Below are 27,357 nucleotides of genomic sequence, written 5' to 3'. Positions count from 1 at the left end.
GGTTTGAGTAGTGATTCATTTCTTTTCACCAGAATTGGCTTGAGTCCTCACATGCTGTGTTGGTGGGAAGCCCACTGTTGCACTCTTGCATCTCTCTGTCATCACACTGTCCAAGAACTCTGTTTCAGCAGTCCCAAAGAGAAGCATGCCCATGTCCTACCTTCATGCCTTAGCTTCTTTGTGCCTGCTGCCGCCGCCATGTGCCTCTCTGCCACATGGTGCTGCTGTTGGGAGTGGTCCTTGGACGTGGTGTGTGCCGAATCACACTCGTCCAGGACAGGGTGGGTTCTTGGAAGAGGAGTCCCTTACTGAGAATTCCAGAGTTTCCACACCAAACACACTGGCATGCTCCATGGGCTCTGTGCTTAGGTACCCAAGCAATCTTATGCCTTAAGGCCAAAGGCTTTCAGGGTCTTGCCCCCTCTTCCCTATTCTCAGGTTTTACCACCTCCAAATGGGTTTGGGTCTTCACCTCTCTTGAACCCAAAGCATCGTTTGCCTTTCAAGCCCTTGGACTCATCATGGAGTCTGGGGTGTGTGACTAGCTATATTCCTTTTCGAAAAAAATTGAAGTATAGTTGGCCTACAGTGTTAGTTTCAAGTGTACAACCTAGTGATTTGGCAGCTCTAGTACGTTCATTGTGCTATGCTCACCAGTGTATCCACACGGCCCGGTTACCACTCACTAGTACAGTACTACTGATGATGTTCCCTACGCTGTGCTCGTCATCCCGTGACCTACTCATTCCATAACTGGAAGCCTGCACCTCCCACTCCCCACCTTCCAGCTACATTCCTTTTAGTTCTTAAACACAAAAACATTCATTCTCTCCCTTCAAGTCTAATCAGTTTAACTGGTTTATAGGAATTGAAAATTTTTAGGCCTTAAGACTTTGTTTTTCCCTTAGAGATTTGAAGTCTCTCCTCTAACTTCCCAGACCTGGCTCAGTTCACAGACCTAAATGTCTGTGAGGGAACGGAGGCTTTTGTGGGACAACATTGACAGAACAGTGCACGTGAGTGTTGCAAGCCATCATCTTCACTTCCTTGGGTGAATGGTTGTGGTCTACTGCTGCAGTTGGCTGCACAGAGTAGAGGCTTACAAAGCCCAGGTGAGAGATGCATGCAGTCTACCCTACCTTTAGGTGGATGGCTCTCTAAATCCATCCTGTGGCTCCTCCTACAGTACCTGTGAGTTTAGTTGGAAATCCATCCTTGCCAAGTGGCAAAATCTCCACGTTGGCTCTACGACCTGTGGATTTGAAACTGTTAGGGGAACAAGGGTGAAATGGAAACCACTGGAACTCTTTGAATGAAAACAGTAAATCCAAAGCCACACTGGGGGATCCTGCATCTTTGGGGGAAATTGTCGATACTTGTTCACCACCAGGAAAAGCTGTGGGTGGGGGCCTCACTCAGAGTACATGAGCTATGTGCTTCTGGGATGAACTCCACCCTAGAATCAGAGCCAATGCTTGGGACAGTGGTGGAGACAGCTCCAAGGGCTGCTGCACATGGACAGCTGGGAACTCACAAAGAGTCTGTGTTGTGGGAGAGCAGGAAGCTGGGATCACACCAAGACTCTTTAAGAGAGCTACTGGGATATGCTTTTATGACCTCTTGGATCAGTAGTCTTTTCCCTTAACAGAACACCTCCTTCAAATTATGGCAAACACCAACAGGAGTCACTTACTTTAGACATTTATTTCACATACAAGTTTTCAAGAAGACATCTAAGTGAATGTGAATACAAAACAATGAAGAGACATACACTGATACCTGGAATGCACTCAGAGGCTAAAGCCAACAGCTGTGCAAGCTGCTCACACATGCCTTGCATTTGGGGCTGCCCCAGCTCCTTCACAGCTGAGTCTCGTGCATTGCTGAGCAGGAGACCTCACATACAGGCTTTCTTCACTGCAGCTACCTGCCATCGGCTACCAAGGAGCTTCACAAGTCGCCTTCTGCTGAACATGAATGAGGAGTCTTTCTCCTCACTGTGCAAGCTCCTGGGCTGCTCACAGCCTCCTTCTTCCTAAAGTATGAAGTGTAGCCTGGGATGCGGCCTGCAGCGGTGGGCCAGGAGGGCTACCTGGTCTTATGACCTCTTCCTCACCTATACCACACCCTGCTGTCTCACTAAATATTAGAGCCAGAGCAGTCTTGGCAATCAAGTTCCATGTCTCTTCAGCTAAGGAACACTGGCCCAGAGAGGCTGAGGTTTGTCAAACAACACTCGGTTAAGCGATAGTGACAAGACTAAAACGTGTCCCTTTTGGCTTCTGGTCTAATGCTTGCTCCCCCAGGGCAGGCTGCCCTGAACAGCTTAAGCATATGTGTGAAGTTTCCATTTTAAAGAAGATTTATAAACAAGGTAGGTTGTATGTGTAATAAAATCACTGGTAGGAACTGGAGGTATTTGTGGGGGTAACAAAGCAAGTGTAGGCAGGGAATACAAGCCAGTTTCCAAAGTGCCTTGGATAAGATGTCAGAGAATAAAATGTCCATTTGTTCATACGACTTTAAAAAAATAGGAATTGGGGTAATCTTCAAAGAAATGAAATAGGATTAAACAAATATAGGTTTTAGGTAGTTGGTTGAGGTGGCTTGTATGTTTTGTTGAGCTTTCCAGCAGCCAGAACAAAGAGAGAAAAGCAGTAAGTTATAAAAATCACAGTGTTTGTAATTTTTTTTTCCTGCTTAGGATCAGAGCTTTCCCTGGTACCAAGACCCAGAAAAAAATCTTTTCCTATGGATCTTCATAAAGGCAATGTTATGTGATATAAAAGACATACACTATTCATTTGGACTTTCATGCTCCAGTTGAAAAAAGACAAAATGTAAGTTGTCTTGGTCTAAGATGATAAGTAGGATCTTCTATTTCTTCAGCAGAGACAGAGTTCATGAAGGCAATTTAACCCACGTCCAAAAGCCGATTTACCACTAGGACTATAGGCAGGGAACTTGGGTTGCACCTTTGTGTGACCCCAGACATGTGAAACTCACACAGACTTGGTCTGTTCCACTGGAGATGGAATTGGTCCTGCACCTTTTCTGCCACTGGGGACATCTGAGAGGCAGAGGTATACAATTTTAGGCAATTCAGAAAAATTCTTTTGCAAGCGATGGTGATTTTCTCATGCTTGAGTCATTGGTCTTTTGCAAGTGACATGAAGGTGAATGGCATTAATTACCTTTTGCTGGAATGCCTCCTCTGTCATATTGCAAGTTCCTTGAGTAGGGGCACCATGTCCTTTTCTATTTTCGCTTCCTCTCATAGAGCCTGGAACATGGCCTTACACATAACAGTACTTAATAAATACTTACGCATAAATCATCTACTTTCCTGAATCATGCTTTGATATAAGTATCAATCCTGTGTATGTATTACTAAGTGGAGATTTATTTCTATTCATGTGCATCTTCTCTAGAGCTGGAATTCCGGAACATCTACACAAAGCACACGCCCACGGGCACCGCACGCATCTCACTGTGCTAGGCACACTAATGACATGACACTGCACTTACCATTAGAAGTCTATAATTCAGACCACACGCAGGAAACCAACCTACCGAGGTGTGAACAATTGTAACATCTCCAACAAATGTAAATCAGAAACATGTATCAATGTGTACCTGAGTCACCTGCCATCCAGCAGGCCACATCCTATTCTGGCACCATGAAATGGATTTCTTTCTACGCTGCCTACCCCACTTGGTACAATGTTGAATAGGCTATGAAAGGTTCAAACATACTCAAAGGAAAAATATTATCTCCAGAGGTCTTCAAATAAGAGAACATCTGACAAAGCAGAGAAGAGATAAGATCAAAAGAAGCTATGCACAGCTCTGACTGTGGCTGTCTTTCCACCAAACTTAGGACCTGTTTCCCAAATCAAACCCTCCCTCCCCCCACCCCCAGGGTTACCTATGTACTAAGGGTATAAATGTCACTGGCCTCATCCTGGAGCAACCACCTTTGGAAGTTCAGATTTCTTGGTTTCATCTGTAACTTCCAGAAATGAATCAACTACTTCCCTGTCTCTCCCCTCCCCATTTTCGCTCTTCCTTCAAGACCTATTGGGCTAGTGCTAAGGAATTATCAAAGAGATTTTTTAAATAGGAAAACGACAATGGTGTTGTAGATTGGAGGTTTCTGTAAATCCTTCCATGTTTACTCAGTAAGCTATAGAGTTATATAAATTACTCAGGGCTCTACAATTGGGTTGATGATTCTAAGAACAGGGAGTAGAAGACTCAGAAAAGGATAGTGTATTTAACAAATAGCCCTGGAGGTCACAGTCTGAATGAGGTGGCTATCTGATCTAGAGCAGGCCTAAGGAGTCTGACTGGTCTTAGAAACAGTGACAGTTTTCAGTTTCTACTGTACTTTTTCCCTATCCCCTTAAAGTTTGAGAAAACTATCATTAATATAATATTACTAAAGTATTGGGGCTGGGGGGCATGAAATATGCCAACATGCCAGTCATGTATCTAGGTAAGAACCAGAGCAGTTGTAGAGTAGAATGTGTCTGAGTGAAGATTCTACTTTAATGAGACCCACCATGGACATGCATCCTCTTTACTCTGGAGAGGGCCTGGTGGTTCAGGAGAGTCAGATGAGAGCATCCAGAACACCCTGGAGGTTAAGTGTAGGACTTACAAGAAATGGTAAGAGGAACTGGATCAGAGGATGAGAAGCAGCAGCCCAGGGGGTTTTGGTCTTCAGGTCTGGAGAAGGTTAGCATGGTGGGTGAGCAGGTGCTTCTCTTCTCTGTGGAGGCCGAGGTGTTAGTTACATGGTTTCATTGACAATACAGGGACTCCACCCTAGCAGTGTGGATCACCTTGACCAAAAGGGTATATAGTGCAACAGACTTCCGAAGGAAGCGCTACAATCTCAATGTCCCTTTTGTCTTCAAAACTAAGATGTGGTGTCAATCTGATCAGACTCCTGAAAGTTCTACCCGAACAAGAGATCTGTGATCAGGTTGGGTCCAGGATCCTATGTGGTGGGCAACAGGAAACTTTCAGCATGTTGGGTCTGCTTGAAAACAACTCTCCTCCATGTGGAGTCACCTTGAATGGTGCTGAACTTGGCAATCCCACAGCAGAGGTCTTGACATCCTGAAGGGACTGTCATTCTGAACCCACACAGGACATCTTCTCCACTTTGCTAAGGGAGAAGTTGAGAGGAACGGACTGGTCAAGTTAGAGGCAGAGGTGAGAACATGAGGTGGACCCATAGTTTATTCTCAAGCTCATCTTGGGAATTACACTTCATAGCTAAGAAAAGATTGCTTCTAACGGTGAGGCTGGGGTAAAATGGCTAATGGGGGCATGTAGGAGGAGAAGAGGTCAACGTCAAAAAGTTTTCCTGAATTCATCAGTCTTTCCCTTAGGTGGGTTCTCTGGGGAACATGAGGACGGTGGGTGCGGCAGAAGCTTTTCCCTTGAATGAACCTCCCGATGTTTGGTGAGGACAGAACTCTTACTGAAACGTTTGCCACACTGGGCACAGCCGTAGGGCTTCTCTCCAGTGTGGATCCTCCGATGCTCTCGAAATCGTGTGCAGTTATTGAAACTTTTTTCACAATCCACACATTTGTAGGGGTTCTCGCCAGTGTGAACCCTGCGGTGGGCGCTGAAATGGGAGCTGTTGGTAAAGCTCTTCCCGCACTCCCCACACTGATAAGGCTTCTCTCCAGTGTGGGTTCTCTGATGTATGATAAGACTCGAGCTCTGACTAAAGCATTTTCCACATTCTCCACACCTGTAGGGCTTCTCCCCTGTGTGGATTCTCTGGTGGGCACCAAAGTTGGAGGAGTCATTAAAGCTTTTCCCACAGTCAAGACATTTAAAGGGTTTTTCTCCAGTGTGGATTCTTTGATGTCTGATTAGGCTTCTGCTTCTACCAAAGCACTTTCCGCAGACACTGCATTTATAAGGATTTTCCTTCTGGTGGGTCATTCGGCACATAAGACGAGCATTCCTTCCAAAGCTTTCTCCATATTTGAGAAGTCGGTAGGGTCTCTTCCCCATGAAAGGCCTCGTATGAACTACAGCTTTCCCTAAATCTCTAGGCTGAGACATCAGCTTCCCCTGTCTGATTCCTTGAAGGTTTTCCCATTGTCTTCCTGAGATGTATTCCCTTTTGCAGTATTTACCTGGATCAGCATTCTGGGAAATGACCCTTTTAGACTTTTCTATTAATGCCCTATGCTGCTCCATGTCCTTATATATTACCTGTGTTGTGTCCTCCTTGAAACTACCTCCAATTTCGAAATCTGAAAAAAAAAAAAAAAAAAGTGATTGTAATTTCAGACCAGTCCTGTATTAACATATAGAGCATGGCCTATGGGGCTTTGTTAGGATCCCTGCATACTTCTCTGGCCTCTTGGGTCCTATTACCCTTCTCTGATTCATTATGCCTTATTTTTATTCAGTTCCACGAGCAGTCAGTAACACCTAGTATGAAGTAGGCCTTCTGAAATGTTTCTGAATTGAAATCCAAGTTGTTATTCTCCACCCATATCCTGAGTTAACAGGGGACCAACTTAGCATTCTCCTTGAGGTTCTACTCTCATCCATCCTGCTTTCAAAATTTCACATCTGTGCTAAAACACACTGCGCTGGTGTTCAGAGCAGATTCCAGTGATCCGGTTTCAATTCCTCAATGGACTTCCAAGTTCACTGATATCTAATCATACCCTACCCAAGGCTATTTCTTCCTTCTCTTCAAATGTTCTTGTCACTGTTTTTTTCCAGCTGTCTCACACATAGACCACACAAATTCAAATCTTAATTCTCATCATTCCTCAAACTGGAATTCCCTCCCTTTCACCCTGTTGTCTATGTCCCACGTTCACTGCAAGGTGCATCTTGCTGCCAGCTTTTCCAGGAGGTCTTCTGGACACACAGTATGATGTGGTGAAAAGACACAGGCTTTGGAATCATACTGCTCTGGTTCTGATTCCATCTTGATTCCTTATTAACTGTGTGGCTTTGAACTTTTTTATTATGGAAAATTCAAACACACAGAAAAGTAGAGACTATAGTATGTAAAATGAATTTCCATGAGCCACTCACCCAGCTTTAATGATGATCTACTCATGGCCAATCTAGTTTCCCTTCTATTCCCACCTGCTTTCTGCTCCCTCTACCCAGATTGTTTTGAATCAAATTCCAGAGACTGTATTATTTCACCCAGGTTTGTTTGATCCCCAAACCTCTGTTCTTCAGCATTCTACTATGCTGCCTTGTTTCTACTTGCCAGTTTGAACATCCCTGTCCTTGCAGACATTGAGCTGAGATTGCTTATATCTCTCTGTCCCAAGTGGGGGGGGGGGGGGGGGCTGTGGGATGGGTCGGGGAGAGGAAGGCAGCCATCAATCAGTCCATTAAGTTAAGTGAAAGCCCTAACAATGTCATCTTTCATTTAGCAGTTCTTTTGAAGTGTTCTCATTGGGTCCAACATTGTCCTGGGGTTTGGAGGAAGTCACAGCCTCGTGGTTGGCTAGACAGAGTATGACGATTTAGCAACAGGTCTGCAGCTCGATTTAAAAAATGAGACTCACAAGGGATGGTACTAAAGGACTTTGTTTCCAGTAACCAAACCCTGGGTTATATAAGAATTAACGATTTCAGCCTTCAAATTATAATTTCCTGTATAGACGTTAGCAGAAAGCACATGGATGCCCCCTCTCTAGCCTTTGTTTTGAATGAGCAGAGTATGCTGGAAAGAAAGGACAGAAAGATAGGATGGCTGTGGAATCTTAACACAAGCCTGATGAGGAAACCTGGATTGGGGTGGTCTGTTACAAAAGTCTTGGCAAGAAGCAGAGAAAGGTTGAGACTTTCCTACCACAGCTGGTAGCTGTGTTAACTAAAGAGGGGATCTGTCCAGATGTTCTACAACAGGCGGAAAGACAGTATCTGCTTGGATGTAAATCATGAGAGAGAAAGCACCAAAAATGGTCTCTGAAGTTTTAGGTCAGGATGTGGGAGGACACAGGGAAGAGCTAAGACGCAGAGAGGAAGACAGTGATTTTAGTCTTGAAAGTTTGAAGTCTGGGACTGATGCCCACGAGGGCGCCAGCAGTCTGTGGGAAACATGCCGGTGGGGCGGGGAACCAGAGTCAAGTCTCTCTCTAATCTTGCCTCTGCCTGACCTTTTTCTCAGGCATGTCACAAAGGACTGAGACTTTTGTGTTCTGAGCCTATGGACACACCTCTTTCTCTGACTTTTTTTGCAAGTTCTTCTTCCCCATAGTATTTTCAGGTGACATGAAACACTGACCCAAATAGACAAAAACCAAGGCTGAGATCCCAAAGCCTGAATCACTAGAATTCTTTGAATAGAAGCACCAGGAGAAAGACACTTTGTTTTGTTCATTACTAGGTCCCCCGTTTCTCACACAGCACAGGATCCTCAATGTCTGCTTAATGAATAAATACTCATGAGCTATACGCTCAGTTACTGATTTTGCAGTAAATCATACTTCCCCCTTGATGGTCCTTACCACTTGGGCTTGGCAGTAGACCTGGAGGCCCCTGGAATGCTGACTCTTGTACAATTTCCTCCTCACTCATTCTCTCGCTGCCAGAATCTTCAGCCATCGCCTCCTGTGAGGCCTCCTCCGGTTCCCAGCCTATTGGTTCCTGGGGTTCAATCTCAATATCCTCTCCCTCTTGCCCTGAGGGTGATGGGACTTCTTCTGGGGTGTTGGTGGAAGGAGCAGAGGCCCGAGAGTTTATCAGGGCATCCATCTCCTTGTAGAACGCGCAGGACTCTAGCACGTGACCATTTTTGACTTTGCGGTAGCTCTTCTGGAGGCTTTTGAACTTGGTCCGGCACTGTTCCGGTGTCCGGAGAAAGCCACACTCACGCAGTTGCTCAGCCACAGCCCCATACAACTTGCTCTTCCGATGACAAGCCTGGAGAGCTTCGTAAAACCGAGTCTCACGGAGGATGTCAAGAAAAGTCTTGGTTTCTTCATACCCCCAGTGTACACCTGCCATGGAAGGATAAAATTCAAAGATATAAGAAAAAGAGTCTGCAGCCTCTAAACATAAGGGGTAAAAGAAAACCTATTCATAGTGGCAACAGGAACTATGATATGCTGGGGGAGAAGATATGCAAAAAATGAGAGAAAAAAATCTGTAATTTACTGAAAGTCATCAAGGAACTAGAAGACACAGAGAGGCGCTATGTTTCTGAATAGTAAAGACTCAAGTTGTACAGGTATCAATTATCAGATGAATCTATGAAGTCAAAATCCCAATAGGATTTTTATTTATTTTATTTTATTTTTTTTCCCAATAGGATTTTTAAATTGAAATTGTTAAACTGGTCTCAAAGTTTATTTGGTAGAGTAAGAATGTAGTCCCTCAGATCTGCCATTGCTATGGCGATTAACTAAGGGTACAACTATCTTTTCCAATGGTTAAAACTAACAGAGGAGGACACTTGTTAAGTCAGTTTTCCTTGAAGAGGAGAACTAATCCAGAGTCATTTTTGATGTCACTGAGTCCTCTACTGTGAGAGATGAAATGACTCACAAGAATGAGCAGATGTTCTGCTTCTATGGGAGAATCAAACTTCTCAGGACATGTCTGAATACAGTTTGTTAAACTATGGTTTTTGTGTGTTTTGCGAGTATGAAGAAATCACTTCTATCCTCAGTCTTGCCTGGTGATCTCCTCCAGGATAGCACTGCATTCCCATGTTTGGGTCTGCCCTTGTGTCTACGGATTTCCAGATTGGGGAGCACCTGTACAAGTATGATGCATCTTCCCCGTGTTTTTCTGAGCTCTTTTGAATGTAGTCATGAGTGTACCCCCAACTCTCCTAGCCTGATTTTTCCACTCTAAGAACTTACCATCTTCTTTTAAAAAGAATTTATTTATTTATGTAATTGAGAGAGAGCATAAGCATGAGCAGGGGAAGGGGTAGGCAGAGGTAGAGGGAGAAGCAGACTCCTTACTGAGCAGGGAGCAGGATGCAGGGTTCAATCCCAGGATCCTGAGATCATGACTTGAGCCTAAAACAGACGCCTAACTGATTGAGCCACCCAGGCATCTTTTTCATAAGGCAGAGTGGAGAAACTTTCCTAATAATAGTGACACCCAGCTATGTCTCATTGCATTTAACCAGAATAAAGTCTCTCTCTTATTTTGCCTCTGCCTCTCTTTTTTTTATCATGCACATCATGAAAAACGGAGATATCTGTGTTTAACATCTGCAGAATGCCTTCCTCCATTTTTACCTACCACCTCATTTAACACTAAGGATCCTGGAATCCTGGGTCATGTTTTATTGATGAGAAAATTGAAGCTCAAAGTACTTATACAGTGTGTCTACTGTCACCCAATCATTAACTACCGGGTTAGTTCTGCATGTCCCCAGTTTCAACACCAGCTTTTGTTTACATGGTATATAGTATATCTTCTCTACCTTTTAATTTCAAGGTCTCTGCGTCTTACACTTCACATGCATCTCCTGTAAGGAGTATTTTTTTTTAAATGACTGACAATCTTAGTCTCTTAAGTTTGTAATTAATGATGTATTTGGATTTATGTCTACTATCTTCCTGTGTTTTCCATTGGAATAATCTACTCTGTGTTCCTTTTTCTCTCCTTTCTTGTCTTCTTCTACAATTACAGTTTTTTTACTCTAGTTAGTTATATGTTCAACTGGTTACCCTAGAGTGTATAAAAAGGTATCTTCGACTTACTAGAACCCAACACAACTGACTTATTATATATAACTTAACACAACTTATTATAATTCAATACAACTGGTTGCTTTATACCAGTCCTCAGATGTGGGCTCCCCAGTCCTTTGACTCTATCATCTTTCTTTTCTCAAATATTTATTTATTTATTATTTATGATAGACATAGAGAGAGAGAGGCAGAGACACAGGAGGAGTGAGAAGCAGGCTCCATGCTAGGAGCCTGACGCGGGACTCAATCCCGGGACCCGATCCCGGGACCCCAGGATCGCACCCTGGGCCAAAGGCAGGCGCCAAACCACTGAGCCACCCAGGGATCCCCTCTATCATCTTTCTATAGGCTCCAAATACTCAAATCCATGCTGTGCTTTAGCCTGAGAAAGAACCTCCACGGCCATTACTCAGACTGTCCCAAGGCAGCAAAAAACACCAGAGAGTACGTTCAGTGATTAGTGGCAAGGTGCTCACGACAGCACTCTCCTGGTTTGGCTGCCTCCCATCTACTCTTTTTACCACAAGCCCCTATCATCCATTTTCATACCCAAAGGAAAGAGCACAATTCTTACCACTGAGGTTCTGAAACAAGACAGGGGCACCACGAATCTCAGACTTCCGGATAAATTCAATGCCTATTTCATCACCATCAGATTCTTCTGCAGCATCTTCCTCCTCCACCAAATTGATCTGTTCTTTAGCACTGATATCAACTCTCTTTAGTCTGGGGAGAGAGAGAATCTCCTTTGGCTTATCAGCAGATGAAGCATGGGCTGCGGGGTTCAACAGAGCGTCCATGTCCTCAAAGAAGGCACAGGGTTCCAACACGTGGCCATTTCTCACCTTCCGATAGCTCTTCTGGAGGCTTTTGAACTTGGTCCGACACTGTTCCGGTGTTCGGAGAAAGCCACACTCACGCAGCCACTCGGCTACAGCCCCATACACCTGGCTGTTTCGGGGACAAGCTTGTAGTGTCTCATAAAAGCGAGACTCCTTGAGAATGGCAAGGAAAGTCTTTGTTTCCTCATAGCTCCAATGAACGCCTGCTATCTTCTCGTCTTCTAAACCCCAGTGCTGCTGCTCGCCCCATACTCTCCCCGCACTTCGTGCAGGGATCTGAGTGGCATGAACTGGCTTCTCCTTGATGTGGTTGCTTCGTAGAATAATATTCCTTTTGTTAGAAGAGTGTAGACCTAAAGTCCAGGGCTCTTTTCTTTGCTCCAACCGGGCAATCTTGCTAGATGCAGATGCAGTACTTCCTACAGGAAGAGAAACACATTCCATGGTAAACCCAGAGGTCAAAGCTGCACGCCCTAATCTGCTGCTGCAGTATGCCCTCCTGGACATGTTCACACCTATCCTTGAAAGGTCTTGTCCAATCCCCCTCACTTCTAGAGCCTTCCTCAGCCATGACAGTGCACAGCATGGTAATTCTTACTACTTATTGTATAGTTATAGTTTTCCTTATATCTCTCTTCTTTGGCACAATCACCTACTAGCTTATATTCCCATTTTACTTCTCACATATGTACCACTTCTTTCTCCAGCTAGCTGTTAAGGAAAAACCTTTAATGGTAAAAAACATATATTTTACTAACTTTGATTCCCTCTCAGTGTCTCACATTGTTTTGGGTTCAGTGTTTACTCCTAACTAGCATTTGGACAACACTTATAAAATTATAAAATTATAAAATCAAGTGTGCTTATATCTGCTCTCCACATACTTATAAAATTATAAAATTTTAAAATTATAAAATCAAGTGTGCTTATATCTGCTCTCCACATACTTATAAAATTATAAAATTTTAAAATTATAAAATCAAGTGTGCTTATATCTGCTCTCCACATACTCCCACCCCAACACACACACACACTCTGGGGCTAGGAGAGATAAGTCAAGAATTTTGGGATACATCTGGCAAGGTTAATAGGAAAGAGATGTAAGGACAGGGAAGCACATCAATAGTTTGTTGTCTTACAGCACTGTGGAGATCAACATGTCTTAATTGTGAACCCTGACCTCAGTAAACCCTGCTTTCCTTTTGGACCAGGGGAAAGTTTCTTAATCTCGGAGTTTCAGTTTCCTAGGGAATGCTGGCCTCTGTTCACAGAAATGCTGGGAATATTATATAAAAAATTGTCTGATCCCAATGCCCAATAGGGACGTAATAAAATTTGGTTTCTTCTCTGGATACTACACACAGAAACTTCACAGAATTCTCGAGAGAAGGAGCATCACATCAAATCCTTTCTGAAGGAACCATGGGGATGGAGATTTGCTCTTTATTTTCATATGAGAGAGTTAAGCGTAGGGTTAATGAAAGCTCAAATATCTATAAGTACCAGGCAGGCAGTGCAAATGAGTGAAAAATATGGCAGTTCAGCATGAGCTCCTTGATTTGGGTCTGGCCAATTGCTGCTATGTGAGAAGGTGGGCCTGTGCTGATATTTGACTTTTGAAGAGATATAGAAAATCTGGATTTACAAACTAATATTAAATTAAAACTCTGTGCAAAGCCAAAATATGTGTATAGGCTAGAATCAGCCTATAAGCCATTCATTTACAATATATGATAAAAGACTGGGGCAGGTGTTTTTGGACTTGGGTCCTTCCACTGTAATCACAGTTGACTCTTAAAGTAGAGGTTAGGGGAACCAACCCCACAGTTGAAATCCATGTGTAACTTTTGACTCTCCCAAAACTTAACTAATAGCCTACTGCTGACCAGAAGCCTTGCTGATAACATAGTCGATTAACACGTGTTTTGTATATTATATATATTACATACTGTAGTTCCTTAATAAAATAAGTTAGAGAAAAGAAAATATTATTAAGAAAATCCTAAGGAAGAGAAAACATATTCACAGTATTTATTGAAAAAAAAATCCATGTAGAAGTGAACCTGCGCAGTTCAAACCATCTTGTTTAAGGGTCACCTGTACGTATGAAGGTAGTGGGCTAAATCTGAATTCTTGGAAGATGATCCCCATCCCACTAGTGGCACATTTTACTCAGGACTCTCATAAAGCATGCCATGTCTGGACAGCATGTGAGCTGAGGTTGCAGTAGGAAATACCTGCATGTGCAAACCCAGGCAGACAGCTGGGATGCCTACTGCTCTGGGAGGACTGCCTTGTTATCTCTGTGTCATCAGTGCCACCTTACTCTGGTCATTTCTTTCAGTTGCTTTAATTGCTTTCTAATTATAAGCAGTTGTTGGTATATCTTTATTCACTGAGTTTGGTATAGCCTGTTTATAATCTCTAAACTTTAGAAGCTACATGTAGTGTTGTCCAACAGAACTTTCTATGATGACAGTAATGTTCTATAATTGTGCTGACCCAAATAGCTATTAAATATTCTGGTGGTGGGCAGCCCCGGTGGCCCAGCAGTTTAGTGCTGCCTTCAGCCCGGGGTGTGATCCTGGAGACCCGGGATCGAGTTCCACACCCAGCTCCCTACATGGAGCCTGCTTCTCCCTCTGCCCCTCCACCCCTCTGTCATAAATAAAATCTTAAAAAAGAAAGAAAGAAGAAACATAACATTATAAAAAATAAATAAATATTCTGGTGGTGGCTATGGCCACTGAGGAACTTAATTTTTAACTATTTCATTTTAATTAATTCTATAAATTTAAATAACCCTATGTGGCTGGTGGCTACCCTATTAGCACACGTCTACAGCCTCTCTAGTATGGGCTAGTACACATTTTAGGCCTGTAATTTTATTAATAAGCAGTCTTTGATTTTTTCGTTATGTATGAACAAACTACTTATTATGCCTACTACTTTTTTTAAAAAAGATTTATTTATTTATTTACTTATGATAGACAGAGAGAGAGAGAGAGAGAGAGAGAGAGAGAGAGAGAGACACAGGAGGAGGGAGAAGCAGGCTCCATGCCGGGAACCCGACGCGGGACTCGATCCCGGGACTCCAGGATCGCACCCTGGGCCAAAGGCAGGCGCCAAACCGCTGAGCCACCCAGGGATCCCCTATGCCTACTACTAACGCAGGTGACAATCCTTCAGACGTTTGCTTCTAAAGTGACACTTCAGTTGTTATGTGTGCCTGTAAATTTGTGCTATTTAAATAATTCACAACATACCGCCGAGGTTATTGTATTGATATTACTTTTTTCCTTCCATCTGTAAGATTTCCATCCATCCAACAATTATTTTCTGGCCACTCACCCATGGGTCCAGCTGTATGCAAAGTGTTGGGTTACTGCAGTTAAACAAGAACAAATCATAAAGAGACCTTGTGACTTTATAAAGCTTTTAGTCTAGTGAGTATGTATAAGCTTATATTTAAGTAGTAAGGATATGACAGTCGTATATAATACCTTACCAATGTTTTCATCCTTAAGTTAGAAGAATGTGTATCTATTTTGAACTGGAAGAGAGGAAGGAGTGGGGAAGAGTACAGGGACAGTTGATTACTAGGTCTGGTGAGCTGGCCACAGAAATGACTAGATAACCCAAGGAGGTCCTTTAGGTGTTGACACTTTTAACTAATGTATAATCAATAGAAATAAAGATATCAAAAATCCCCAAATCTTTTATGTGAAAAGGGAAAGAATCCTTACCCAGGGAGACCATGTTCCCAACACTCTCTTTCCTAATATCCCGGTACAGGTCTCTGTGAGCGGGAATCTGATGTACGCTCTTTTTGTAGGAAAAACCTCTCGCCATGTGGACATCTTTCACTGGTCCCTGTAACAACACTAACAGCAATGACTACCAAGATAACCACATGGGTTTTCAAAGGATGAATGATCATGGAGGAAACACAGAAAGGCCCCAGAGAAGAATTAAAATCAGGGAACCAAGTGTGTATGATGTGCCAAATGAAGCAGAAGATATTATAAAGAATCATAAGAGAGATGATCCAGCAAGGAGTCTCATTAATCAGAAGGCTGGGTCCAGTCTTCTCTGCAAAAGGAGTCAGGGGGGAACAGTGTAAAAGTCTGAGGACAGTGAAGGCACAGGAAATTCATGGGACCGAATACCCTAGGGAAGGCAGAGAGAAGATTTACCACGTACCTGAGACACAACAGGTTGTCGTGTGGTTGTTACTTCCTGATCCATGCTGTTCCATTCGTGAGCAGGGGCAGGAACCCAGGGAGAAGGCTGAGCTGCAAAAAGAGAAAGGAACAATCAAGGTTCTAGGCCCTTTAATTCATGCAGCTTCTCCTTTTAAGAAATGAACATATATTAAAAAAAAAGACAGCAAATATAAATTGGTCATTTCATTAATGAGTTCAGAACAATATTCGAAACCATGGTACCCTGAAGCCAGGCTCACAAATGTGAGTGATCTCAGGGAGTTAGCAGACAAAGTGCCTTGTGAAAGGGCCCAGGTGAGGAATGGGGGAACTGGACAGCACACACACCACTGAAAGGACATACAGCTGATGCCCACTTCCAGTTAATGCTTCAGTGGGCAGCAGTGGGCCTGGGATACTGAGAGCTTCTAATTTTTTTCAGGAGAAGCCAGAAATCTGGACTTTTGTATAAAATCTCAAAAATTTTTAAACTTGAGAACTGAAAACGAACAAATAAAATCCCCAAACCAAAAACTCCTTGTAGGTGAAACACAACAAGTCTGACGTGGCATGTGAGTTACCAGTTTGCAATCTCTAGCATAAGTTAAGCAATGCTTTCATATGATAAAGAAGTTAGCATACATACATACATAGATACATGGTCTGGGACGTGACAGGCAAATACACAGTACACTCCCTCAAAAACCAGGAGGAACATATATAAACATACACAAAGCAACTCTGGAACTCACTGTCTAGGGAAAACTTGCAGAATGAATATTACTGTGATCAAGAACTCAAAAGCTTGGGGCACCTGGGTGGCTCAGTGGTTGAGCATTTGCCTTGGGCTCAGGTCATGATTCCTGGGTCCTGGGATTGAGTCCTGCATTGGGCTCTCTGCAGGGAGCATGCTTCTCCTATGTCTCTGCCTCTCTCTCTGTCTCTCTCGTGAATAAATAAAATCTTAAAAAAAAAAAAAAAAAAGAACTCAAAATATTGCTCCACTACTTTCCAAAGAAGCAAACTGAATCATTTCCTTGGAAACATAATACAGATATCCCCTGCTTCTTGAAAGTTCATGTGATGCCACTTTGTTTTTTTGCAAAAGACATTGATATCAGTACCTATTTTTGCTAACTGAAAGAAATCCAAAAAAGGATTTTCATTTTTACAAAAAAAAAAAAAAAATGGTGAAAAGCAAAGATACTGTTCAGTGTGTGTTTCTCAGCGAGCTATTATTTTCTATTTTTTTTATTTTTTAATTTTTGTTTATTTATGATAGTCACAGAGAGAGAGAGAGAGAGAGAGAGAGAGAGAGAGGGGCAGAGACACAGGCAGAGGGATAAGCAGGCTCCATGCACCGGGAGCCCGATGTGGGATTCGATCCCGGGTCTCCAGGATCGCGCCCTGGGCCAAAGGCAGGCGCTAAACCGCTGCGCCACCCAGGGATCCCTCAGCGAGCTATTAGAGGCAGTGTGCATTCAAGTGGGGAGAGTGGCACGGGCACAGTGGCACCCTCCTGGTAAGTACATACTTTTCCACTTCGTGAGTTCCTTATCACCCTGGGGTGGCAAAATCCAAATACACTATAAATTTACTGGACTAAGCTTATCGGCTAAAGTAACAGAGCATGTGATCTATGTGAACCTCGAAATTCAGAAAACATTAATATTTGCAATGAATTCTATCACAACATGAATTTCAGGAAAGATAAGGAGTTTGGGTACATAGCAGTGAATCTTGCTACCTGGTGAGGGGTTGTATAAAATCTGTGTGAGATTTGGAGTTTAGAAATAATTGTGCCATTACTGGAGAAAGGGAACTAACATTTACTGACCACCAAATGTACTGATTGGTCCATTTATGCTGCCTCCTTCAATCTACACTAACAGTCTTATTGCTTTCCTTTTACAATTGACAGAATGGAAAGTTTGAGAAGTTAGGTAACCTGACCAAGGCTGCACAGATAAAGGATGGCAGACCTAGGTTTTGTGTCTGGTTTGTCTGCCCCTAAAGCCTCATCGCTTAACCTCTGTGCATCAATGTTCCTTCCCATATCACTTGCCCTAGGTCGGACAGACAAGAGGGGCAGAGACAAGAAGGTATAAAACCCAAGCCTTCCACTGTAAGTTCAATGATCTTTCCATTCCTCTCAGCCTGACACCAGACTGCTGGAATGGAGAGATCACAGTGGACAGGGAAAGACAGGGTGTTCAATTTCCTCCTACTTGACTTATTAATGTCCAGGGCAGCTAGGGAGCCTGTGCTCCTTCCTCTATGAAATCTATTCTTTATTGTTCTCATATGCTACTTCTGTGACACCTTACTTGTGAGTCAATTTTTTAAAGTAAGTATCTTGTTTCCCTTTCCACACAGTCTTTAAAGTTGTTTATATAGTCAGCCAAGAACACATACACATATATCCACGGCAGGACAGAAAAATTCAAGCTGGTTACAGACTGGGAGATTCTTACATTTCACTGCAAGTCCTTGAGGCCAGTCTGGGCAAGCTCAGTTTTCCCCAGAGTCCATTTTTAAGATATGCCTTTTACTTATGCTGTGCATCTTCCCACCTCTTGAAGCTAAAGAAGTCTTTCTCCCCAAATATTCAATTTATTTTCAAAAAGGTATTGAGGGGATCCTATCTGAGTAAGTCACGGTGTTAGGGTTACAAAATACATCTGCCATGGTCTCTGCACTGGGCATGCTCTGAGTTCTTCTTACCATTCTTGGGTAAGGGCCGATGCTCTCTCTTTCGGTTCAGTTGCTCCTTGTGTCCTGAGTGGAGGCTTCCAGCTTCCTCCAGAGACACCACTCCAGTGGTCTCCACCTGCTCTGGCTGAAAGTCCGTTACCTCCCACGCTGCTCCCAGTGGGGCCTGCTTCTCTGAGTGCACAGGGCTGTTAACCTGGGAAATAAAAGCTAGTGCTGTAATGGAAAGAGGGAGGAAAACAGGGCCCAATGAGGGCCAAAGCCCCCCCCAGAAACATATCAGAGAAGGACAGAAGATGTGGGAAGGAATGAAAATTTCACTCCATTCCCAATGGAGTCCCCAAGGGCATTGGAGAAATAGTACCGTCCAGAAGTCTAGGTATAAGGAAACAAGACAGTGCTCTTTCTTAGTATACAGAGAAGGAAAAATCTATCAGGAGTAAAATACAGAGCCTCCTTATTATTAGAATAGATACTGAGGGACACCCAGGTGGCTCAGTGGCTGAGCGTCTACTGAGCATGATCCCTGGGTCCTGGGTTCGAGTTCTGCATCGGGATCCCCACAGGGAGCCTGCTTCTCCCTCTGCCTATGTCTCTCATGAATGAATACATAAAATCTTTTTTAAAAAAAATAGACGTTGAGTGCTTACATCTATTAAGGTTCACAGATTAGTAAGATACATTCACTACTGAACTGAAAACGTAAAATTAATCTCCACATGTCGCGTCTATCCCTGACCAACACAGCAGCCTGCTGACAGTCAGGTCTTTATACGAATGCAAATCCCGTGCAAGGTGAAACTGCAAATCTTGCAGGATTTTATGAGGTTAATGAAAGGGCTGTTGAAAACAACCAGAAGACCATGAAATGCCACTGACAAATGAGGAGCCGGTGGTTAAACCAGAGAAGAGTGACAAGGATGATGGCATCCAGGGCACTTCAGAAGACACACATTGGAATATTAAAGGACTAGAGAGGGCCCTGGGATAACCGATGAAGTTCTGTGGTTCTTTCCTCAAGTAAACGGCCCTCTTTAGGATCAGGCTGCGAAAGTCCAACCCTGAAAAACATAATGTATTGTTCTCTCACATAAATTCTGAGAAACACTCCAGAGACTTAAGTATTTTGATGCATAATGTCTAGCTTCATTTGCAAAATAATATTTCAAGCAAGGGTTCTTTTTTTTTAAATCTTTCTATTTAATATGAAATTTGGACCCTCTTTTAAGTAGATTCACTTTAAAGGTCTCTCATTAGTACCACTTCTCCCTCCATAGCAAGCCCCATCTGCAAGGCATCCCTGCCCCGCCCCCCCGCCCCCCCTTACCTGTCCTTTTTCTTTTTTCTTTTTTTCTTTCTTTCCTTCTTTCAATTTTTTTTAATTGGAGTTCGATTTGCCACCATATAGCATCACACCCAGTGCTCATCCTGCCAAGTGCCCCCCTCAGTGCCCATCACCCAGTCACCCCAACCCCCCTGCCCACCTCCCCTTCCTTGTTCGCTTCCCAGAGTTAGGAGTCTGTCATGCGTCCCCTTCTTTCTAAATACAACAATCTGGAAAAAAGAAAAAAAAAAGAAGTCCTCTCTCACCTGCTGTCTTAGCCTTCCAGCCTCTTTCTCCAAATGTATCACCAGGGCCACCGCCTCCTCTCCACTCTCGGGACACTGCTTCTGCGCCCACGCCTGAATCTTCTTCGGTAAAATGGTGAGAAACTGTTCGATCACCAGCAGCTCAAGGATCTGCTCCTTGGAACGCACTTCGGGCTTCAGCCACCGGCAGCAAAGTTCCCAGAGTTTACTGAAAGCTTCATGGGGTCCAGCCACATCCTCGTAACAGAACTGCCTGAAGCATCTGCGGAAGGTCTCGGACTCGGAGCCCTCCGATGCTTCCAGAGAGGGCTCCACCGCCCACTCGGGCTCCTTCTCCACCTTCATTATTAAGCATCCCTCCACCTCCAGGGGGACGTCGATCTGAGGGTCCAGGGATGCAGCCATGCTCCAACCCGCGGCTGGGGGGTGGGGAGGTCAGCCTCGCGCCTAGCTCAGAGCAGAGCCAAATAAACCTAAACCTCCCGGAGCTCGCTGCTTACTGACGTTGGAAGCGTGGCTGGGAGGGCAGGGAAGTGCAGAACGGCAGCGTCAGCCGGAGCCGGGCACTCGGGGCTCGTTCATCATCAGATCTATCCCGGGCGCTGGAAGAGGAGGACGTGCACCCTGAGGTCCCAGACCCGGCGTCTTCTCCGAACCAGGTGTGCTGTTCCGGGGTGCATCTCTTTTAGTGCAACGTCCGCAAGACCGAGGCCAGGGGACCGGGAGAGATTTCAAGGGGACTGAAAAGAAGCGGTGGGCGGGGGCTGGACAGCCGGGCCGGGAGGGGGCTGGGCTCCGGGGAGGCGAGGCCCCGGGTGGGTGGGGCCGGACGTGCAGGCCCCGCCCGGGCTGCGGGCTGCGGGCTGCGGGGTGCGGGGTGCGGGCTGCGGGGTGCGGGGTGCGAGGCTCGGCCCCGGCGGCGCGTCCAGGCCGCTGCGGGTGGCCGGTCGGGCCCGCGGCGTCCGAGGCCGGCGCCAGGCTCTTCCGGGGCCAGGGCGGTCCGGGCCGTCCGTCCGCGGACACCTCCGCACGCCGACGGGAGCCGCCGGGCGGTACCGCCCCCGAGGGCAGCCCGGCCACGGGGACCCAGCGAGGCCTCGCAGGGGAAGGCGGTCGGCCCCGCGCGCGCGCAGCCCGGTCCGCTCCGCTCCGCCCCGCCCGCTGGCTGCGCGGGGGGCGCTGGGAGCCGCGGCCACGCATGCGCCGCCCGCCACCGCGCGCCGCGGGGTCCCGGGAGGCCTCCTCGCGGGCGCGGGGCTTCCGTGTGGCGGACTCTCGCGAGAGCGCGCGGCGCGGCGCGGCCACTCGCCGCCGGGGGACTTGAGAAGCGAGGAGGGGGCGGAGGGACACAGCCGGGGCCGAGCGCACGTTTTGCGGGAGAAGATGGCACAGTGTGGAAAAGGAGAGTGGGCGGCTTCCCTCGGCCGCGGAGTCTGGGAGGCGGGGAGACGTCTCTGAGGTGAAGGAGCACGGCTGGGGAGGCGGCGCCAGGGCCTTTCTACAGCGGAGAAGGGAGAGGGAGCGGGGACTCCTTTGCCTGGCGGAGGGGTCCCGGGCATCCTCTGCGAGCGGCGCCGGGCGCCCGACTGCGGCCCTAGCTGGGGGCTCGGCCCGGCGGCCCCCCCGCCCCCACCCCCACCCCGTGCGGGAGCATCTGGGCCACCGTCGGTCCTCCACGCGGGAGCAGCGGGGGCAGCCGGGTCCCACCCCAGGGCGGCGCGGGGCGGCCCGTCGGTCCTCCACGCGGGAGCAGCGGGGGCAGCCGGGTCCCACCCCCAGGGCGGCGCGGGGCGGCCCGTCGGTCCTCCCCGGCGGGAGCAGCGGGGGCAGCCGGGTCCCACCCCCAGGGCGGCGCGGGGCGGCCCGTCGGTCCTCCACGCGGGAGCAGCGGGGGCAGCCGGGTCCCACCCCCATGGCGGCGCGGGGCGGCCCGTCGGTCCTCCACGCGGGAGCAGCGGGGGCAGCCGGGTCCCACCCCCAGGCCGGCGCGGGGCGGCCGGTCGGTCCTCCACGCGGGAGCAGCGGGGGCAGCCGGGTCCCACCCCAGGGCGGCGCGGGGCGGCCCGTCGGTCCTCCACGTGGGAGCAGCCGGGTCCCACCCCCAGGGCGGCGCGGGGCGGCCCGTCGGTCCTCCAGGGCGGGAGCAGCGGGGGCAGCTCCCATTGGGTCCCATTCCCCAGGGGCGATGGGGGGGGCGCCCCAGCAGTTCGCTGCCTCTTCCACGGGAGCGGGAGCGCTTGTGCTCGGCTCCATCCCATACCCCAGGGCTGGCTTGGGGATACTCCTTCATCTGGGGGTTCTTAGGCCCCTCGCTCGGGGAAGTTGATGTGGCTGACCGTGAACAGAGGGGGTCCTGACCCAGAGTCCCGCTCTTCCCTCTCCACCCGCCACTGCGGAGGAGCTGTCCTCACCCCCCAACTCAAGTTTCACCCCTGTGGAACTCAAGAGTGACGCCTGCCTGCCCACCCATCCATCCCTTCATTGACGAGGTGCCAGGCGGTGTTTTAGGCACTTAGCATATACATCAGCGGGCAAAACAAAAATCTCTGTTCTAGGAGTAGGTGGCCCTATTAGAAGAGCTTAGTGACTACTCTTTCTCAGCAGAAGCCTTAGTTAAAACTCAGCCTACAAATTCCAGCAGCCCAGAAGCTAGGAGTGTCGTTTATGTGACAGGCATTAGGTGAGGGAGGCTCAGAGAATTTATTGGGTACCTTGTATGTGCCAGGGGTTGTCTTTGCAGTTCACTTTTCTTTTTAGTATTTTTTGAGCGTGTATTTTGTGGCAGGCATGATGATAGGTGGTGAGCAAAAGCAGGATCCATGGCACTCTTGCACTTCCAAGCCTGTTGGGAGGAGCAGGTATTAGTCAAATAATCAAATAAGCTAAGGTACAATTATAATTGCCCACAGGTACTACCAGGAAGAGGAACATGGTGGGAGTATCCACATATATTAGAGGGATTTGACCTAGTCAGGAGGTCTGAGTAGGTTTCTTTGAAGAGGTATTGCCAAGGATGAGATCCCAGAGAAGAGTAAGAGCTGGTTAGGCAATGTCTAGTCCTCACGGAAGTCCTGTAAACCAGACATGATTGCCTCCACGCAGCAGGTAAGAACATTAAGCTCTCAGTGAGGTGACGTAACCACCCAAGGTAACTTCAGATTAGTGGCAACTCAGGATTCAGTTTCAGAGAAGAAAAGGGTCTTTTATGTGCTTTTATGTTCTCATGGGGCCATTTGGTGGTTTTAGGAGAGGCAGGCATCACAAGCAGCTCAGGGACTTTGGAGAGCATGGCTCATAAGCCTGCAGAACTCCTGCAGATTAATATAAACGAGTGAAGTAGGCAGAGTGTAAGACAGTAGGGGATGGTGGGGACTGCAGTGAGATGGAGGCCACATTTTCTCTCTAAATGAAGCAGGTGGAATCCACACACTTGGCAAATACATTTATTTGTTTCCCCCACCAGAAAGTTAGCTCAATGAAGCAGGACTTTTTGTGTTTGTCACATGTAGCAAGTGCTTATAGGCACTCAACCTCAGCCGCTGTCCACAGCCTTTGAGCAGTTCTTGCCGTGTGTGCAGTTTCACAGATTTTGAAGCACTTTTACATTCACTTTCTTATTTTATCCCCCAGCCTCTTTTTTGGCTCTTTATTTGCTTCTGACATGACTGCTACAATTAAAATTACCTAATGGACACCGCCCCCCCCCCCCGCCCAGTATTTAGATGTGTCTTCCTTTTGAACCTCTCCACCCTCTTCATATTTTAGCTCCTCTCCATCCTAATGTGTTTGGCATTATATCTTGGTTCCCTCTACTTATCTATCCTATCATATTTGAACAGTGTTTTGTTTTGTTTTTGTTTTGGATCGAACTTAGAACTTTAGTGTACTACTGACCTTGGGCCTACCATCAACCACCTTCCACGCTCAGCCTCAGTCCCTGCAATGCCGCCCAGCTGCTTCTTGTCGGGAATAGTACATGAAAGGTTTCATTTCTTCGAAACTGCTCTCCTGAAACATCTTGCTCCTCAAGAAAGTAATCATCTATAGACATCTGAACTTCCTATTCCATCACATGGACATCTTCCACAAGAGAAAATCTCATCTGCATGGGAAAGTTATAGCCTAACCTCCTCAGAGCTTCTCTTGGAGCAGTGGGTACTGGGATTTGTTGTTCATTATACCTCAGATGTAGGTTTTCTTCCTTTCCTTCCCTTTCCCTTTCCCTTTCCCTTTCCCTTTCCCTTTCCCTTTCCCTTTCCCTTTCCCTTTCCCTTTCCCTTTCCCTTTCCTCTCAGTAAAATGTGTGTGTGTGTGTGTGTGTGTGTGTGTGTGTATATATATATTTTTTTTTTAAGAATTTGTTTGAGAGAGTGTGCATGAGCAGGGGAAGGGGCAGAGGGAGAGAGAGAAGTAGACCCTGCTGGGTAGGAGATTTGATCCCAGGACCCAGAGACCATGACCTGAACTTAAGGCAGATCCTTAACCTACTGAGCCACCCAGGCATGCCCACATACATATATTTTTAATGGAAAATTTCAAACATAAGAAAGAATTAACTGGATTAACTATCATGTCTCATCCTCCAGTTTCAACAGTCAGCAACTCATGGCCAGTCTTGTCTTCTCTGTGCCTCTATCACTTCGTGAATTTTTTGAAGCAAATCCCAGACGTCACATTTTTCATGTGTAACTATCAGAATGTATTGCTAAAAGACAGGGACTCTTAGTTTCAGCATAACTTCCATACCATCAAACGCTTCTCATTAGCATCAAGAATTCCTTAATACTATCTTAAAAACAGTTGTTTGTTTGAAAGCTGGCTTGCAAAGAGAAAAGGCTCATAAATGCTGGACAGGTAAGAAGAACAGATGTCCTCCACATTCTCTAATTAGGTGTTTACATTTACTTTGTAGTGAAAATGTTGGTGATTTGAGAACTGAACAGATTGTGGAAAAAACAGTGAATCAATATAGGTCAATAAATCCAAAGTATGAAGCAGAGCATACTAGTTGGAGACATCTTGGAGGAGTGGTTATTTTCTTAAGACTACCCTCTGAGTTGACCCAAATCCAAAGCCGCTGTCTTCAAATGATCCCTAGAAGAATGTTCACACCAGTCTTTCTCGGTAGTATATCTGACATCACAGTGGTCATTGCACAAACTGCCTTAGAGCAACCTTTTACACGCCATTCCTCTGTCCATGGTGCTGATCCACAAGCTCCTTGGCTGGAAACCATAGGGTTATGCCTTGCTTTAAAAAGATTTGCCGGGGAACCCTGGGTGGCACAGCGGTTTAGCGCCTGCCTTTGACCCAGGGCGCGATCCTGGAGACCCGGGATCGAATCCCACGTTGGGCTCCCGGTGCATGGAGCCTGCTTCTCCCTCTGCCTGTGTCTCTGCCTCTCTCTCTCTCTCTGTGACTATCATAAATAAATAAAAATAAAAAAAAAACTATTTAAAAAAACATTTGCCATCGCTTCTCGGCCTTTTGGCTAAGATCAAGTGTAGTATCTGTTTCTATCAGTTTAATATCTGATACGTCCTCTATCCGAGGACAATATATTAAATGGATTTTTGGAGCAGGGAGATGGAATAGGAGCTTGCTCCGTCCACTCTGCACATTGACCTGGTATTGTAGTACTTCCAGGAACGGTAAAAAAATAAAAAAAATAAAAAATTGCCAAATAAAATAAAATAAAATAAAACCCATTGGCCAAAAGTAGGGTTACCATAAAAGCAAACTATAGTTTAAGTTAACTATACGTTAAATAGTTCCAGGAAGTGCTATCTATGCCTATGCAAAGTTAAAAAAAAAATCCAAGCTAGACAATTTCCTCGTAATGCCTGTTACATCTCATTTCTTTTATGCCCTGAACATTTACAGCATTTCTTTAAAAATTGAAAAGCAGACATGAAAAGGTTGAGTATCTATATTGGTGTGTCTATTTTGAACAGAGTATTTTCAAATATGATGTATTAACCAAGCCATAACTAGTTGAAATAGTTTTCTTTTTCACAAATTAAAAATCACCACTTCCACTGGTTCATTAATGATGGTCAGATAGCTGACAGAATAATAACTGTTAATATGTTCCAGTTCCTTTCACTCCACTGAGCAGTACAATAATGAAAAATTTCAACTATATATGCATGTATAGTAGTCAACAATTCTTTTCCTGGCTATCTATTAGGCACCATGCTAGGCATTAGTGGGCAAAGTATAAAACATAATCCTTTTACTCAAAGTAAGAGTAAAATAGGGAAATAGAATTGTATATTAAGTATAGTGTCCTTTTTCACCTCTTACTACAGTTTTTGGTTTAAAATCTAATTTGTCTGGGGTACCTGGGTGGCTCAGTTGGTTAAGGGTCTGCCTTTGGTTCACGTCATGATCTTGGGGTCCTGAGATCAAGCACTTGTCCCTCTGCCCTTCCCCCCTCACTTGTGTTCTCTCTTTATCTTTTCCAAATAAGTAAAATCTTTAAAAAATAAAATAAAAAATAAAATACAGTTTGTTTGATAGGATGGCTACTCCAGCTTTCTTTTGATGTCCATTAGTGTGATAAATGGCTTTCCATTCCCTGACTTTCAATTTGGAGGTGTCTTTGGGTCTAAAATGAGTCTCTTGTAAGCATATTTATAGAGTTTGCTTTTTATCTATTCTGATGCCGTATGTCTTGATTGGAGCATTTAGTCCATTTATATTCAGAGTAATTATAGAAAGATAATGGATTTAGTGCCACTGTATTACCTGTAAAGTCGATGTGCCTGTAGATTGTCTCTATTCCTGTCTGGTCTTTGTTACTTTTGGTCTCTCTCTCTTCTCAAAGGGTCCCCTTTAATATTTCTTGCAGGGCTGTTTTAGTGTTCATGAATTCCTTTAGTTTTTATTTATCTTAGAAGCAATCTCTCCTATTCTGAACGACAGCCTTCCTGAATAAAGTATTCATGGCTGCATATTTTTCCCTTTTAGCACTTTAAGTATATCAAGCCAGTCCCTTCTGGCCTACTGGGTCTCTGTGGACAGGTCTGCTGCCAGCCTTATGTATCTGAGGACCTCTTGTCCCGAGCTGCTTTCAGGATTTTATCTTTATTTTTGTAATTTGTGAGTTTCACTGTAATATATCGAGGTGTTGAATTGTCATATATCAGAGTAAACATGGTAGAGGTATTTATGTATGAAGGCCTCTGACGTGACAGAGTAATAACCTCTCTGGCTACCAGGAAAAGCTTCATAGAGGGAATCTTAAAAGATGTTTAGCAGGAGGAAGAAGGAAGGCAT

General features: G+C 45.5%; 1 protein-coding gene, 1 long non-coding RNA gene and 1 other non-coding gene across 6 annotated transcripts in view; 2 read left to right on the top strand and 1 right to left on the bottom strand.

The window, feature by feature from the left end:
• Positions 1-1,685: 1,685 nt before the first annotated feature.
• On the bottom strand, positions 1,686-20,859 carry ZKSCAN2 (zinc finger with KRAB and SCAN domains 2). Its single transcript, XM_038540004.1, has 7 exons — positions 20,077-20,859; positions 18,499-18,682; positions 15,773-15,864; positions 15,316-15,442; positions 11,302-11,988; positions 8,523-9,014; positions 1,686-6,287 (listed from the first exon to the last, which is right to left on the bottom strand). The coding sequence occupies exons 1-7, from the start codon at positions 20,479-20,481 to the stop codon at positions 5,365-5,367; spliced, it is 2,910 nt and encodes a 969-aa protein (XP_038395932.1). The 5' UTR covers positions 20,482-20,859; the 3' UTR covers positions 1,686-5,364.
• Positions 20,860-21,290: 431 nt separating this feature from the next.
• Positions 21,291-27,357, top strand: part of LOC111096268 — a 46,714-nt gene continuing 40,647 nt past the window's right edge. For 2 of the 4 annotated variants that reach the window (XR_005360782.1, XR_005360783.1), the window contains exon 1: positions 22,177-24,231. This is a non-coding gene — a long non-coding RNA (uncharacterized LOC111096268). Of the gene's footprint in view, positions 21,536-22,176; positions 24,232-27,357 lie in introns of those variants that run through there. The other 2 variants (XR_005360784.1, XR_005360785.1) reach the window with 2 other exon arrangements.
• On the top strand, positions 25,548-25,738 carry LOC119872425. The gene has a single exon (XR_005361514.1). It is a non-coding gene; the product is annotated as a U2 spliceosomal RNA (small nuclear RNA).

Source organism: Canis lupus, chromosome 6, assembly GCF_011100685.1.
Source record: "Canis lupus familiaris isolate Mischka breed German Shepherd chromosome 6, alternate assembly UU_Cfam_GSD_1.0, whole genome shotgun sequence".
Classification (NCBI taxonomy): Eukaryota; Metazoa; Chordata; class Mammalia; order Carnivora; family Canidae; genus Canis; species Canis lupus.
The sequence above is the reverse complement of the archived record's forward strand: the minus strand, read 5'-3'. Positions and strand labels throughout refer to the sequence as shown.

Excerpts from the sequence above, each read along its gene's own strand:
- ZKSCAN2 (XM_038540004.1), bottom strand. The coding sequence starts at position 20,481 with ATGGCTGCATCCCTGGACCCTCAGATCGACGTCCCCCTGGAGGTGGAG. Across the intron at positions 15,443-15,772 it reads GACAACCTGTTGTGTCTCAG|GGACCAGTGAAAGATGTCCA; the intron begins GTACGTGGTAAA and ends GTGTTGTTACAG. Across the intron at positions 9,015-11,301 it reads CTTGTTTCAGAACCTCAGTG|GTGTACACTGGGGGTATGAA; the intron begins GTAAGAATTGTG and ends CTTCCATGGCAG.